The 15142-nt window shown below is 37.0% G+C and overlaps 2 protein-coding genes and 1 long non-coding RNA gene across 3 annotated transcripts in view; 2 read left to right on the top strand and 1 right to left on the bottom strand.

Annotated features, from left to right (window-relative positions):
* The first annotated feature begins 1056 nt into the window (after positions 1 to 1056).
* LOC127956744 (E3 ubiquitin-protein ligase Hakai) lies at positions 1057 to 4889 on the top strand. Its single transcript, XM_052554920.1, has 6 exons — positions 1057 to 1138; positions 1729 to 1887; positions 1974 to 2077; positions 2176 to 2259; positions 2366 to 2439; positions 3595 to 4889. Exons 1-6 carry the CDS (start codon positions 1126 to 1128, stop codon positions 4622 to 4624), a joined length of 1464 nt encoding a protein of 487 aa, XP_052410880.1. The 5' UTR covers positions 1057 to 1125; the 3' UTR covers positions 4625 to 4889.
* Positions 4890 to 6324: 1435 nt separating this feature from the next.
* The window catches only part of LOC127956701 (uncharacterized), a 28617-nt gene continuing 19799 nt past the window's right edge, over positions 6325 to 15142 (top strand). The window contains exons 1-2 of the long non-coding RNA XR_008153615.1: positions 6325 to 6468; positions 6547 to 6673. This is a non-coding gene — a long non-coding RNA (uncharacterized LOC127956701). The remainder of the gene's footprint in view (positions 6469 to 6546; positions 6674 to 15142) is intronic.
* slc26a3.1 (solute carrier family 26 member 3) lies at positions 6833 to 12953 on the bottom strand. The gene is made up of 19 exons (XM_052554865.1): positions 12826 to 12953; positions 12469 to 12647; positions 12234 to 12344; positions 11800 to 11960; positions 11332 to 11496; positions 11090 to 11242; positions 10917 to 10999; positions 10590 to 10737; positions 10371 to 10484; positions 10205 to 10282; positions 10003 to 10098; positions 9735 to 9841; positions 9554 to 9623; positions 9155 to 9247; positions 8983 to 9078; positions 7587 to 7808; positions 7427 to 7481; positions 7207 to 7340; positions 6833 to 7097 (listed from the first exon to the last, which is right to left on the bottom strand). Exons 1-19 carry the CDS (start codon positions 12951 to 12953, stop codon positions 7047 to 7049), a joined length of 2244 nt encoding a protein of 747 aa, XP_052410825.1. The 3' UTR covers positions 6833 to 7046.

A 15142-nucleotide genomic window follows, 5' to 3' on the forward strand; every position in this document is an offset into this window, starting at 1 on the left:
CGCCGCCCTGCAACATTTCAAGATATCGTGTTAATACAAGGAAATTTTTTGATATATAAAACTACTAATGAACATTGTCCCAGACTTACAGCAGCGTCCTTTAATCTCGGTGTCTTCCTGTGATGTGTCTCAGCTCAGTGATCACCTGCAGTTTTACATTCAGGAAGCAGATGTGGGTGTCTCTGTCATTTCTGGCCAACAGAGGACACTGTTGAGGGTCGGATATCACTGCATTCATTCATTAAACACAGATCTGAACCAGATGCATGAGCTCATGTTGTAATTCAGTCTGCTGGGCCAAAAAGCAGACGTAGAGGATCTGGACCTTTCTTACGTTTCCAAAACCCCAATTGCTTCCATCTCCTTTCTATGTGTGGTAAGTATTGAGCTGTGTGCTCAGTAATGGCAAGTGTTGTTCGTCTTGTGACTTATTTATTTATCTGCAGGCCAGTTCACTTGCTTTATGACTTTTGCTTTGCACCTAAATTAAAATGTATCTTCTTGTCCTCCCACTTTGGCTTTGAACCCCAGCCACTTTGCTGCCAGTGGACCTAATGTTCACACAACGCCACCTGGCTGTTTTGCTGATAAATACAATTAAATCATATATTCTCTCTCTCTCTGTCTGTCTGTCTGTCTGTCTGTCTATAGAGTATGTGTAAATTGTATGTACTGTAAATATTACTGTACGCGTGTGTGTATAATGGAAGACTTACGTGTAAATGTATATTTAAAGGAACCATACTCATTTTTATACTACCATTATTTTCCACATTTTAGAATAATAGTATTCTGTAATCTAAAAAAAGTCTATAAAAATAGTACCTTGATGAGGTGCATCCCGGGATGATTTTTAAACCGTGTTGAAGGAGTTCAGTTCAGATGTATGCTTCACTCTTGTTGACTGGTTTTCCTTTCATTGTATGATGCGGTGCATCAATTAAAATTTTATTCACAATTTTACATTGAGAGTTCACTATTCATTTATGTAGATTTTCAATTATGAATTAATGATTTATTTCCTTTCTTTCGTAATCTTGAGGACTTTTGTTACAAAAACAATTTGAGCTTTTGTTTTGAAATGCACAAACCGGAAGTGCAGTTGAGCAGTGGCTTCACACCGCTATGGACCACAGTGGTAAGGAGGGAAATTTATAGCGTTCATTCGAAGGTTTATTTCACCCAAAACTTGTTTTATGTAACCAAAACACATCTGCGCTGGGTTTTTACACATGTTTTCATATAGATAATCGAGCTGCTTCATGAATGTGCCTAGTTAAAAACCTTTTCCTGCAATACTATCGGTAAAGAGGCCATGGTCTATGTCAGTGTGGCGTTAAATCTTTCCATTAGATCCAGTTTGTTCAGCCTCTAAAGAAAGTCTCCAGCATATTGTAAATAAAAACACAAATATGTTAAATCGTGCATTCCTCTGGGTTGTTAAATATAACATAATTATGTGTGAGCGCTGTAAGTTTCCATACTGCGCTATCGTTCACATTACTATCATCAGTATAAACCTCACATCAAAATCAAGTCTTATTTACAAACAAATGTTTTATCGTTTATGTAAGTATAATGGCCACGAATCAATACAGGTTACAAGAAGATATGTTTAGATAACTATTAGTTACTCATACGTGCCAGTTAATCAAAACAATCTCTGATTCTGCATTAATACCATATGAAGGTCAAAACAAACTATTAATTTGTTCTTTTTTCATGCAGACAATGATATGCAGGGTACGGACGGACCGTTAGGTGGTCCTGATGTCAGAAGGAGGATCCCCATCAAACTTCTTCCCAAACAGGCCAGGAATAAACCTGCCCCTCGACCCCAGAGACCAGCGGGACGGTTACCGTCCAAAGCCCATTCTGCAGAAGAAGGTATTGTGTCTATATATTTTTCCACATTAGATATTATAATGCACTGCAAATAGAGCTTGTCTCCTGATCAGTGTTTCTGCTGAAAGGGTTTAACTTCAAGCAGGAGGATAGATTTGATTGCGGTGTGAAAGCTGGAGATGCTTTTGCGAGCCAGCGTCGGTTCCCACAGCAGCTGTACTGGGATTACAAGGTAAAAGTTGTAGAAGAGGAATTTACCCACCTCTCAGATGCTCGTGTTTAAAATGCTGTGAACACTCTTTGTCTCTCTATCTCTTTAATTTTTTCTAGCTAAATTTGATCGGTGAAAAAGATGAGACACCTGTGCATTTCTGTGACAAATGTGGACTGCCAATTAAGACATATGGCCGTATGGTGAGAATAGTTGACGTGTGTAATGAACGCATACAATCTGCAAGCCACAGCTTTCTGGTGACATGAATTAATACTGACATGACTTCATTAATTAAATTCTTTGCAGATCCCATGTAAGCATGTTTTCTGCTACGAGTGTGCATTGCATCATGAAAGAAAGGGTGACAAGATGTGTCCAGGGTAAGTAAAATACGATTTATTTATTTTTTTTATAAAAAACAAAATAATGCCTCTAAAATTACTAAAATACACTATAATAGAGAATGCCTCATAGCTTCATGCAGATATATGATCATTAATATTCTATGTATATTATATTATATAACTATACTATATTATAGTTTGGGGTTTAGATGTTCTTTAATGAAATTAATGATTTTATTCAGCAAGGATGCAATTTAAAATCAAAAAGTGACACTAAAGGCATTTAAAATATTACAAAAGATTTCTAGTTCAGATAAGTGCTGCACTTTCTATTGATCGAAGAATCCAGCAGTACAGCTGTTTTCAAAACTGATATGAAATGGCTGTTAGTTATGGCTTATGAAAATTTAGCTTTGCCAACACAGGAATTAATTAAATATTAAAATGTATTAAAATAGAAATTAATTAATTACGTTAGTCTTATTTCACAATATGACTGTATTTTTGATAATATAAATGCAGCCTGTGTGAGCTTAAGATACTTCTTTCAAAAAAAAAAAAAAACATAAATGGTATTGTAGCTAAAACAAATTCCATCTCTGTTCTTTTACAGGATTTATATATATATATATATATATATAATATGAATACTGTTACTCTCCCTTTATTCAAAAAAGTGAAAAGTGGTAACTACAAAAGGAGAATAACAGTGAGCAGATCTGTTTTCTATTATTTGATGTACTCTTTGATCTTGCACCTGGCCCCAAGGGGATTTTGGATGTGCGTGCTTCAACGCTTTCTATATATAGAAGGATAGAATGATTAATATAAGTTGAATCATTTTCTACAATAAGGTTTTTAACCCGAGCAATTTCAAAATGTTTTATGCAAACAGACAATTGCAAAATAAAGTTGAAATCTAGTTAAAATAATAATGCTATGTCTTCTGCAATGAAAATTATATTTAAATTATATTAAGTAATATTTGTCTACATATATTTTGTACTCAAAACTGAAATACCACAAAATATCCCTCAAATTTTTAGTGTCATCCTGCAATAAAAATGATGAATCATTGTTACGAATCGATTACGTGGTAAATATTTAATATATGTTTTCCAGCCCTAGTTTGTACTGATATGCACAGTGTTTTACTGATGTTGCTTCTACATGTGTCCTCTCTGTTCCCAGCCTAAACATGTACAGCTGTACAGACCCGGTCCAGCGGATTGAGCAGTGCCAGCGTGGCTCTCTCTACATGTGTAGTATCGTTCAGGGTTGCAAACGCACCTATCTGTCCCAAAGAGACCTGCAGGCTCACATCAACCACCGGCACATGCGGTCCGGCAAGAGCTCCAGCAGCCGCTCTGATTCTCTCCACCTTCCTCCCGCCTCGGAGGTGACGGACCGCTTCCGTGTGCCCCCACCTCACCTACCCAAACCGCATGTGCTCATCCCTCCTCCTCTGGCTCATCCAGGACACGATCCCTACAGCCAGCCTCCCTCTGCCTCACACGATGACCTCCGACCTCCGCAAGGCCAACCGCCCGGAGACATGGGACCATCCCGCTCTCTTGCTCAGGAGACCTTCCGAATCTCGACCGTCACCACACGGAAGCACAGCAACCTCATCACGGTTCCCATCCAGGACGATTCCGCGAGCTCCGGACCATCCCGCGACCCCCTGCCCCAGCCCAGCAATGCTCCGCCCCCTCACCATCACCCTGGAGACTATCCAGGTCAGCCTGTTGTGACCCATCCACATCACATGATGGCGCCGCCTCAGCAGCACTATGGCCCCCCGCCGCCCCCTCCCCCCATCAGTCATCCCATGCCGCACCCGGGACAGGGCTCAAACACACCTCACATGGTTTTCAATCAGGCCCCTCCGCCGCTGTCATCCGTTCCCCCTCCCATCACCCCGCCTCCTGGGCACCTCATTGGTCAGATGCCCCCGTTTATGAATCATCCTCCTCCAGGGCCGCCCCCTCAGCATGGAGGTCCCCCTGTCAATGCCCCACCTCCCCACCATTACAACCCCCAGTTTCCCGAGGACAAGAGCACACTCAGCCCACCGTTCAACCAGCCCGGGGGCTTGAGTCCAGGAATGTGGCCGGCGCCCAGGGGTCCTCCTCCTCGAATGCAGGGTCCCCCTCCACAGGGACAGATGCCAGGGCCGCATCACCCCGATCAGGGCCGCTACAGACCGTATTACCAGTAATAACATGCTTTTTTTGTGTTTTGCTAAATAAAGTGATGTGGTATGTAAACCTGGCTGGGATTCGAATGGATATTTTATAGTCTGAAACTATTAACTGTATAGTAAAGATCATTACTGAATGGTGTGTTAAATCTTGTCGTCAGATATTCAAACATTTACTTTTTAATAATTCAGCCCATACATGCTGCATTTTAGGGGCTTTTGTTGATTGTTGAATGTGTTGTTTCTTGAATGTAATCAAAATTAAATGTACAAATTAAATGTGTTTTATTGCGTTCTTCATCTAGTGTCTTAAATATTACTTTTTTATGAATATCTGACAAATAAGAACTGAGTTTGTCTTTTCTTAGTGGTTCAGAAAGTTTGGCTGAAGAAAAAAAAGATATATTAGGTCTGGCAGTTACACACGTTAACTTAATTAGTTATGAAAAAACCTGATTAAAATATTTCAACGAAATTAATGCGTGCATCATCCAAACCTGTACATTATCTTACATTTCATATAGTTGACCGTTCACAAATGTGATGCAGGCCAACAACTCCATTAATGCAGTTATGCCATAAAATTTGAGATATTGGTTAAAAAAATGCCCCTTTATGAGTCTTCTATGTATATCATATGATAAGAGATATAAGCAGCAGAGAGGAGTATCATGTGATGGGATGATGAGTGGTGATTTTGTCCTGAATATCAAAAGTTTGAATGTGATTTTATACAACAGTTCAGTAAATAAGAAGTTGATGTTGTTATATTTTAAACACAATATGTGTTTTGCTCAATTTTGCAGAAAACAAATTACATTAAAAGCCATAGCAGAGTTTTTGCATGTACCATTTCATAATAATAATAATGATGATAATAACTCATAGCTCACCCAAGAAATAAAAACTGTAATCATTCACTCACTTTCATGTCATTTCAAAACTTTCTTTTGTGGAACATAAAAGAAGGTATTTTGAATACTGTTGGTAATAAGGCCGTTTTAGTAATGACTTTCATTGTATGAACAAAAAATAGAGATGTTTCTCAAATTATCTTCTTTTATGTTCCATAAATTATGTTAGGCCGTTGTAGCCTAAATGATTATGTATAATACATTTTATATTGAATCAAATAAAATATTTATTTCTAAAGAAACAATTTGTAATGTCTACTTTACTTTATAATACTTTCTTATTAAACACAAAACTAGCTTTAAATAATCTTACTTTAATAACTGAATTTAATTGGTACATTAGTAATTGTTTCTAAAATGTATTCTTTTTCCAGTCTTTATTGGCTGTTTGCAAATTTTGTAAAACCTTCATGTGACATTATAATACTTAACATATTCGCCATTTAAATATACAATTTATATATATAATAAAATAAAAGGCGGGTTACTAGTATTTTCTTTACTTTTATTCTATTCAATTTGTTGTACAGATGCATTTATTATAAAATCAACAGTACATGCTTGGATTGTTTTGTTTCAAAATACATAGTGCAGTAAATAACATACATAAATATAATATAGACAAGTAGGTCTGTGCAAAACACTCCAGAGAGAGAGGAAATTGATTCTGAATAATGCAGCTTTACAGAATATATATATATATTCTAAATCCAACATGAATAAATATACAAATATAATAGGCTAAGTAACGTAGGAACTGTGGCATACATTTTTGTTGGGACGGCGTGGACTCCACAGGAGAAGAGCAGACATTTCATTTATCAGTCCGAAAAAGTAAAATGAGTACATTAAAACTACATTAAATATTATATGGCGTCACGCCCGTCAGGATTTTGATTGGTTGGCGAAACACCGACTTCAGAAATCCATCCGCAGCCCTGAAAAACGGTTTGTGCGTTTAAAAAATAAATGATACGTTACACTTTCCGCGTTTTTAAATAATATTCCTTGTCCCAATACATCAAGGTGGAAACATTTACAAGACTACGGAGGATTAAGAACTGGAAGTCACCTGTACAGGTAGACTTTGCTCTCTGAGCAGGAACACGTGCGGTATTAGATGAACGTTATTACGGAAGTCCTCGTTTGTAAGGTAGGAATTGTTTTCATTCATAGCTATGTCTTGTCTTCAAAACTTAATTGTCTCGCTCAGTTAACATTTGTAATGCTTCTGCTCGCCCCTTGTGACAGTTTATCCACTAAACCACAAACAACGATTAATTAATTTACTGTTAGGACAGTAAATCACCAGTAAACGGTAACAATAAATTCAAGTTGCTTTAAACTAAAATAGTGCATTTTTCTCAAAACAGCCACTGGCCAGAATGAAATGTAGGTTTAGATAATGTGTTGTGACAGTGTTGAAAGCAATGTCTAGCCACATTGTTTGGCTGCACTCATAAAACTTTTACCACAACCTTTCATGTCTGATTTAAAGAGTATTTCAGCTCACAGTCTTCTGTTCTTCACACAGTTATACTGTCTCTCTGAATCACTTCGTAGTTTATGTCTAGATCCTGCAAACATCACAACACCGATAGACATGGATCAGGATTACTTAGAATCGTGATGGTTGTTGTAAGTCAAATATGAAATATTATCAAAATATTGAATTGCAGTGAATACCTTTTCTAGTTCTCCGTGATCTGGATGCGTCTCCAGAATGTGCAACATGGCATCATGTAGTGTGGGGTAAAAGATGGACGTCTTAATCTCGTCATCAAAAAATGAACATTGATGAAGTTTCTCCATGATGTACACTGTAACAAGACCAGAGTTGTTTTAATCAAGAGTTTTTGAAATAAAATGATTGGTAGTAAGGAAAATCTGTAGGAGATTGTTTTACCATCACACGAGACTATGTAGACGTCAACCTCGATTCGTAAAAACTCTTTCAGGGTCTATAAGAAGAAAAAAACAAACAGAGTATAATTAGGCTAGACCTCATGGAAACCAGATCCAGTGGAAATATACAGTATGCTGTATCTCATAAAAAGCCATTTTACCGCTTTGAGGCCCTTGAGAGCAGATAAATCGAGGAATGAGACCGCCGAGAAGTCGAGGACCACACTGTGGATGTTCACAGCAGGGACAGAGATGTTGGCCGGCAGTTCTGTGTTCCAGTTCACCTGGATTGGAATGCCAGAGAAATCAATGGGCTGGTCCAGACCCTCCATGCTGTTGTCCTCTGAAGTATCAGCTGATGGTTGTCTCACCTTAAGGCCACCCTGTATACGTAAAGGATAAGGATAGGTTAATTAGTGTTGTTACAATTGTGTGCTTAAAAAAAAAACAAGTAAAATAATTTTATAGTAACCGATTCATGTAAAAAAGTATTAGTAATAAAAAGAAAACAAGTAAACAAACAATATGCATAGTGCCCTTCATTATCCTGTCCAACTAATCCATAAAAAAGAATGAATAAATACATTAAAATGTTATATATATATATATATATATATATATATATATATATATATATATATATATATTAGGGATGCACGATAATATCGGCACAACATCGGTAAGCTTAAAATGACATCATCGGCATCGGCCGATATGAATATTTCTGCCGATGAGCCAAACCGATAGGGGGGCGTGTGCGCGTGCGACGACCATAAACGTAGCTTGAGCGCCAAAAACATAAACTTACAGCATGTCAGCTGTGTGGAGGCATTTCGAGATCTGTCAAACAGATAACAAAGTTGCTATTTGCAATATTTGTAAAGCACAAGTGATGCGAGGAGGCGTAAAACAACAGTCTTTCAACACTACAAATATGATTACACATCTTAAGAGCCGTTATCCTGAGCAGCACCAAGACCTGTTTTTCAGGTGTGAATGTCTGTCTACATTTGTAAAATAATACATTTATGGTAGAATCAGTACAGAAGAGGTACCTGGATTTCTCTTCAGTAAAATGAAAGTTTAAATATATCAGGCAAAATTTTTTTTTATATATATCGGTATCGGCATCGTCAAAAATTATTTTTAAAATATCGGCATATCAAATATCGGCCAAAATCCAATATCGTGCAAAGGATGAATTTAAAAATGTTAAGCTTCGAATTAAAGTATAATTTATGATGATTTCTAAAGCGCGATAGTGAAAAGTGCAACAAAGAAAAACGTTTTGTGATAAAGGTCAGAACTCCTGTTATGATTGGATCGTTTCCAATGATATATAGTTTGCCAAGATTAGTTTAGGATTTATTTGTTATATAGTGAAGTAAACTTATGCGTCCTGCTAAGGGGACGGGTGATGGTTAAGAGGTTTTAATTAAACAAACAAATAAACAAATGTATGGGAAGTGGGTTAGTGTCCCTAATTATACTGTCAAATTAATCAATAAAAAAACAAAAACAAAACATTGATAAATTATATCAATGATAAGGATTTACCTCTGAAACTTCCAGGTCTCCATTACGCAACATTTTTCTGATCTTTCGCAGAGCTTTGTTCCTTTTCTTCAACACCTTTAGGGGACTAAAACCCACCTAGAAAAAAAATAATCATAATTTAGGCATATAGACATGTTTCTATACACTTCTTGGAAAATAAACTTAAACTTACTGCTTGGACCAGTTTGTCTCTGAGGAAATCAATATTAGCAAAGAAGATGGGTGAGGGAATTTTGAATATTTTAACTCCATCAGGTTCGTAAATCTAAAATGGAACAAAATCACATCAAAACAAGATTTTGGGGGTATTTGTACAAGTGAGAAGAATCTGGAGCAGTGGTTTTCAATACTTTGACTCAAAGGCACCCCGTTGTCAAACCAAATTTTCAAAGTCCTCGATATTGGCACTGGTGTAACTAAGACAATAGTATATTAATATTAATCGTTTACATCAGCATTTTGTTTAAGATAATGTTTTTAAGTTACCCAGTTGCCTACTTGGAAGTTTGCCAAGGCCCCCCTCGTTGAAAACCACTGTTGTAGAGGAAGATAAAATGAGATCAGCACTCACACAGTTGTAGTCTTTGCAATCCCTGTAGATGTCAGTGCCTGTAATATTGGCCAGGAGGGAACAGCGTGGGCTGCAGTATACAAAATATTATCATGCAAGGTCAGTAGAAATTCAACACTATCCAGCAATATTTCTGGATGTGTTTTGGATTCATTTGTAGGTGCCATGAATCCATACTCACAACTGAGTCCTGTAAACCACAGTGAACAATTCTGCCCCGAGACCCACAGCCAACCCCAAATCCAGCCCCAGGAAAAGAGAGGCCACGAAGGTCACCACCCAGGTCACCTACGAGAAACGGACACGTGGACTTGAACTTCTGATCTTGAAGACTCGGCTTTGCTCTAGCTGTATGCATTGCTAATTAAGATTTTAAAACTGCTTCTAAATGATCAGACAATGAAAGATCATTCACAAACGAACTGGTGGTAAAGAAAATAGAAACTCACAAAATCAGTCCGGTCATTTTTCCATAAGAACGGCAGCTCTCGGAACTGCATCAGCATGCCTTTCAGATTAACAATGACCAAAGCTCCCAGAACAGACTGGAAAAGAAGCATAAAACTCATTAGATGGACTCCTACATCACTATTGTGACTAGTACAGTGCTTACGTTATGCAGTTTGCATACTAAGAAATAAAAATTCTCACCCTGGGCAACGGCTCAAGTAGAAATCCTACTGCTACAATCACAATCAGTACAATCATGGCTGAAAGAACTCCAGCTATCTACAAATGTTAGAAAACAAACATTAACGATTATTTGTTGTAGGCGGTCACTGGATGGTTTCAGCTCAAAGAATAGCGTGAGTTTTACCTGCGTCTTCCCTCCTGTGCTCTCTTGTATAGCGGTTCTAGAAAGGGCTGTGCTGGCAGCAAATGCTCGGAAAGATGCCCCAAACATGTTGCTCACCCCGAAAGCAAGGAGCTCCTGAGTGTATAAAACACGTCCTTTTTGATTTTCAAAATACCAAACTGAGATGTACATTACACCTCAGAATTTGCAGTGTTTGTAGTGAATAGAGCCTCAGCTGACCTGGTTCCCATCAATCGTGTAGTCATGTTTGATCGAGTAGACTTTAGCTACTGAGAAAGCCACAGCAAATCCCACTATGGCCATAGGAAAAGCCTCCACTGCACTCTCCTGGATGACTTCCAGATTTGGAGCAATTGGGGATTCATAGCTAAGAAAGAAAGATGTTATATATTAGATGCTGATTTTCATCTAGGATTTGAGGCTTCAATATATAATAAATATAATATATTTTAATATTGAATTTGTACACTTTTACATCACTTATATGCATTACATCACTTGAAATGTTGACAGTATTGTAGATGACATATATTTTTAGATTCTTACCCGTTTACCATCTCCCCAATCACAACCACATTAAATCGGTTTTCGAAGTTGAATGCATAAGAGACTCCACAAGCAATAACAGTCTGTTGGGTAGATTTACATGAAGTGGTGAAATTTGATAAAGAAGTTATATTTTTTGTGCTAACGCGGTCAAACTCAGTAGTTATACCTACCATGATGACTTCTATAGGTATGGGCACAGGTAGTTTCGACTTGAATCTGTCATTGATCTCCTTCGCAATAAGCACAAGCACCATGATCACAATAGATGTCACCAGGTCGGCCACATTGGTGTTCGTGATGTCTCTAAAAACGTTCTCCAGAGTCTGAAATCAAATACCAAATGTTTGATATATATTCACAGAAAATAAATCATTTAGAGCTATATAATACAAAAATAAAAACTTGAACTCACATAGACAATGGCGAGTGGTCCGTTTACACCAGGAAAGTCCAATCCCAACACAAACCTGAGCTGGGATACCAGAATGTGAACAGCAGCCGCAGTAGTGAATCCCGACACCAGAGTCTCTGACAGGTACATGACGATGAAGCCCACCTGCAGCAGCCCCATTATAAGCTGAAAACAGTAAAAATAATATGTAATTTTCTTAAAACCATTTTATTTATGATTGCATTTATTGTTTATGAGAGTAAATCTAAAAAAAAAAATCTGAAATGCACAAATTCTTCTCATATTTCGTCCCGAAATCAAAAGAAAATTATACGATATTTGTATTAATATTGTGTATTATAAAATATATATAATGGTAGTAGTAATAATAATTTCTTATTAATATTGTTGTTGGTGCTGCTGCTTTTGTTCTGCTACAGTATTTCATGCTTCGGTGTTAAAAAATATGAATGTGTTTGTTTTATGTACCTGAAATGCTCCCATAACAAAAGTAACCGAGGAAGCAACTAGAACCCTCTGTTGTTCCATGCTCAGTCCTTCAAATCCAGTGATGTTAGCTGGCGGCCCGCCATCAGGAACCAGTCGGGTGACAACAGCGCCCACCATTAGACTCAGAATGGGAAAGGCCCCTAAAACACAGTCCAGTTAGAAAGGAGCTATATTATTCACTTGTGCATGAACATTCACTTCTAATTAAGTAGCCTTCTGTGATATTGTGTGCATGTTTATATTGGGAAAATATTTTAAAAATAATAATAATTAAGTTATGGTATTGAATTGAATTTTTAAATAGAAATACGGAAATATAAATCTCTTCTACAGCATACTCAAATAATCATTGTTTTATTTAAAACTTTGAAAAAAAATGTCATGCCATGTAAATGTAAATACATATTGCGCACCTACTGACAGGTGTCTGGAGGTTCCCAAAAAGAAGTAGATTATTGCAGGGAAGAATGTAGTGTACAGTCCATATCCCGGAGGTAAAGAGGCCAGCAAAGAGAAGGCAAGTCCTGATACAACATAATCCAGTGAGGTGGTGTGCATATTCCTTTTACAATGTATTTCTGTATTACAGAATTTACAAACTCTTAACAAAAATTATTTTAGCCAAACTATGCATGTTAAACATGATACCTTGTAGCACTGCCACTAGCCCAGTGCTGATGCCTGAAACAATGTCACCTAGCAGCCATTCTTTGATGTTGTAGTTCTTCATCCATCCAATGATCGGTAGAAGGGAAAGAGCTGCATTCTTTGCACGATTTCGATCGCAACTACAGTGCAAACAATATAAACACAATTTGCTCAAGCTTCTTGTTGCATCATTTAGTCATGTTTCAGACATTATCTTAAAAATATCACTACTACTTCAGATGTGATACCATATTTCGACTTAAAGGACCTGCTATTTTAAAAGTATCACAGAAGACATAAGGAAAGCAAAGGCTAACAATGAGGACTATATGAAAAGACTTGAGTCTCAATTCTTACGTGAAATAGTCTTTCAGATGGTGCCGCAGAGTCTTGCGGTTCCTGTTGATCCTCTCGTGCTGCTCTGCGAAGGAGTCCTCTGAAAATAGAGGTCTTACCACCACATAGTGTCTACCGGAGGGCTGCATTTTGGTTGGTTCGTTTTCAGAAGCATCTCGAGTGCTTTATATAGTCTGGTTTGTATGATGAGTGGGTTGTCATTCGTCTTATCACAGATATTCTGGGATGTCTTTTGTGAGTTTTAATCATTGATAGATTTTATCACAATGGATTCTTTTCTTTTTTTATCATTCTTCCTTATTTACATGTGTTTTAGAGAAGGAAACAAAAATAGAACTACAGGAAATACTATGTCAACCCACGTGGATTTGTTATGAATTCCTGCATACAAGTCACAGTGAACTTCCTCCATTTAGACTAATGACTAATGATCATCACAGATTTAGAGATGCTTTTGTTACCAGTTTATGCTTTATGCAAATTAACTTTTTTTTTATTTTTTATTTTTTTTATGAGAGGTCCATATAAGGCAAAGCTCCTGTGAATGGTAATCTAAATTTTATTTTTAAACAGGCCATTGTTTGTCAAGTCACCTTTATTTATATAGCACTAAATACAATACTTATTGTGTCAAAGCACCTTTACAGTGACTAACAGTTAACAATTAATCCAGATTTAAACTGACAGAGATCTGCCTTCAGTAAAATGCTAGGTAGATTCCAGAGTTTGGGTGCTAAATAAAGGATCTGCTGCCTACAGTTGATTTTGATATTCTAGGTATTATCAAATGGGTTTTATAATCATGCATTCCATTAGTTTTTGTGTGATTTGTTTTTGCAGAGTGTGCATTATTTAATTAAATATCAGACCTAATTTTATGACCAATTCATATAAACTGTGGTCCAAAGGTCCATGTATGTTTCCCTGATACAGTATTTCCTTTTGCCAGAATTTGTAATTACTTTCATTCAGACTGATTAAACACTATCTTTATCAGCTGTTATAGGCCAAGTTACTAAGTTAAGAAGCGCACCACATATATTGTGAAATAATGTATTATTTTTTACACGTGTTTCTCTTTCCTCTAATACAATTCATTAATCTTCCATTGTGTGGACTAGTTCAAATTGAACTAGTTCCTTGTTCCTGTGTTTGTCCAGGAACCAGACTTGAACGACACAATCATAATTCTATAACCATAATATAACAACTTTATTTATATAGCTCTTTACACAATACTGATTGTGTCAAAGCAGCTTTAGAGTTTCAAAGAGGAAAATAGTTCAATAACACTAGAGGACTATAACAGAGTAATTTCTTCCAGCTAAAATCAGTTCATTAATGGTTCAGTTATGTCATCATCCAGTGCAGCTCTCTTCCAGTTGTGTCTCTGCAATCAGTCAAAAGCCAAAAGCGACAGTGGCATGGACCCTAAACTCTGTCGGTGCAGAGAAGGCGAAAAATCCTTGGGAAATGCCAGGCTCAGTGATACGATCTAAATCCTGCCTGGAAATTCTCACAGATACCATCTCTCTCTAATAAGCAACACAGCTGAGAGGAGACTGCCTTTTCTATTATTTTTGACAGAAAAGGGAGATTTGAGATCGGTCTGTAATTGAATAATGTTTGAGGATCTAGCTATGGTTGTTTAATGAGAGGCCTAGTAACAGCCAATTTGAAGGTTATGGGGTATGTATGTAAGTATGATTACAATGAGTAGGCCCTGACATGTGTTGTCTAACCCCCGGTGGAGCTCAGGATGTCTATAAATGCTGATCCCAATACATATTTTTCATAATCAATGGATATTTAAATCACCAACAATTAAGACTTTATCTGGAGCACTACCTCAGTTAGAAAATTAGCTAATTCTTTGATAAAGTCTGTATGTTGCCCTGGTGGCCTGCATAAAGTAGTCAGTAAGAACATAACAGGATTTATCATTAAGACTTGTTTCTATGGATAATGTTATATACAGCATCATTACTTCATATAAACTAGACTAGTAACACCTCCCCTTTTACCTTTTGGATGCGGCTCATGTATATAATCTTGTGGGTAGACTCATTTAAAATAATGTAATCTGGTTTTAGCCAGATGTCTGTCAAACAGAGCACACCTAATTTATGATCTGTGATCATATTTGTTACTTATTTTTTAGAAAGGGATTTAATGTTCATTAAGCCAAGCTTCCTTTGTTTATCTCTATTATTTGTAATAGGCATCCAGCCATAATAGCAATAATAGCATAGGCTAACCAACACTTGAAATCTGAGAGATTATTGCTAGGATGTTCGTCACTGTCATCAGCGGGTGT

This window comes from Carassius gibelio, chromosome B4 (assembly GCF_023724105.1).
Source record: "Carassius gibelio isolate Cgi1373 ecotype wild population from Czech Republic chromosome B4, carGib1.2-hapl.c, whole genome shotgun sequence".
NCBI classification, from domain to species: Eukaryota; Metazoa; Chordata; class Actinopteri; order Cypriniformes; family Cyprinidae; genus Carassius; species Carassius gibelio.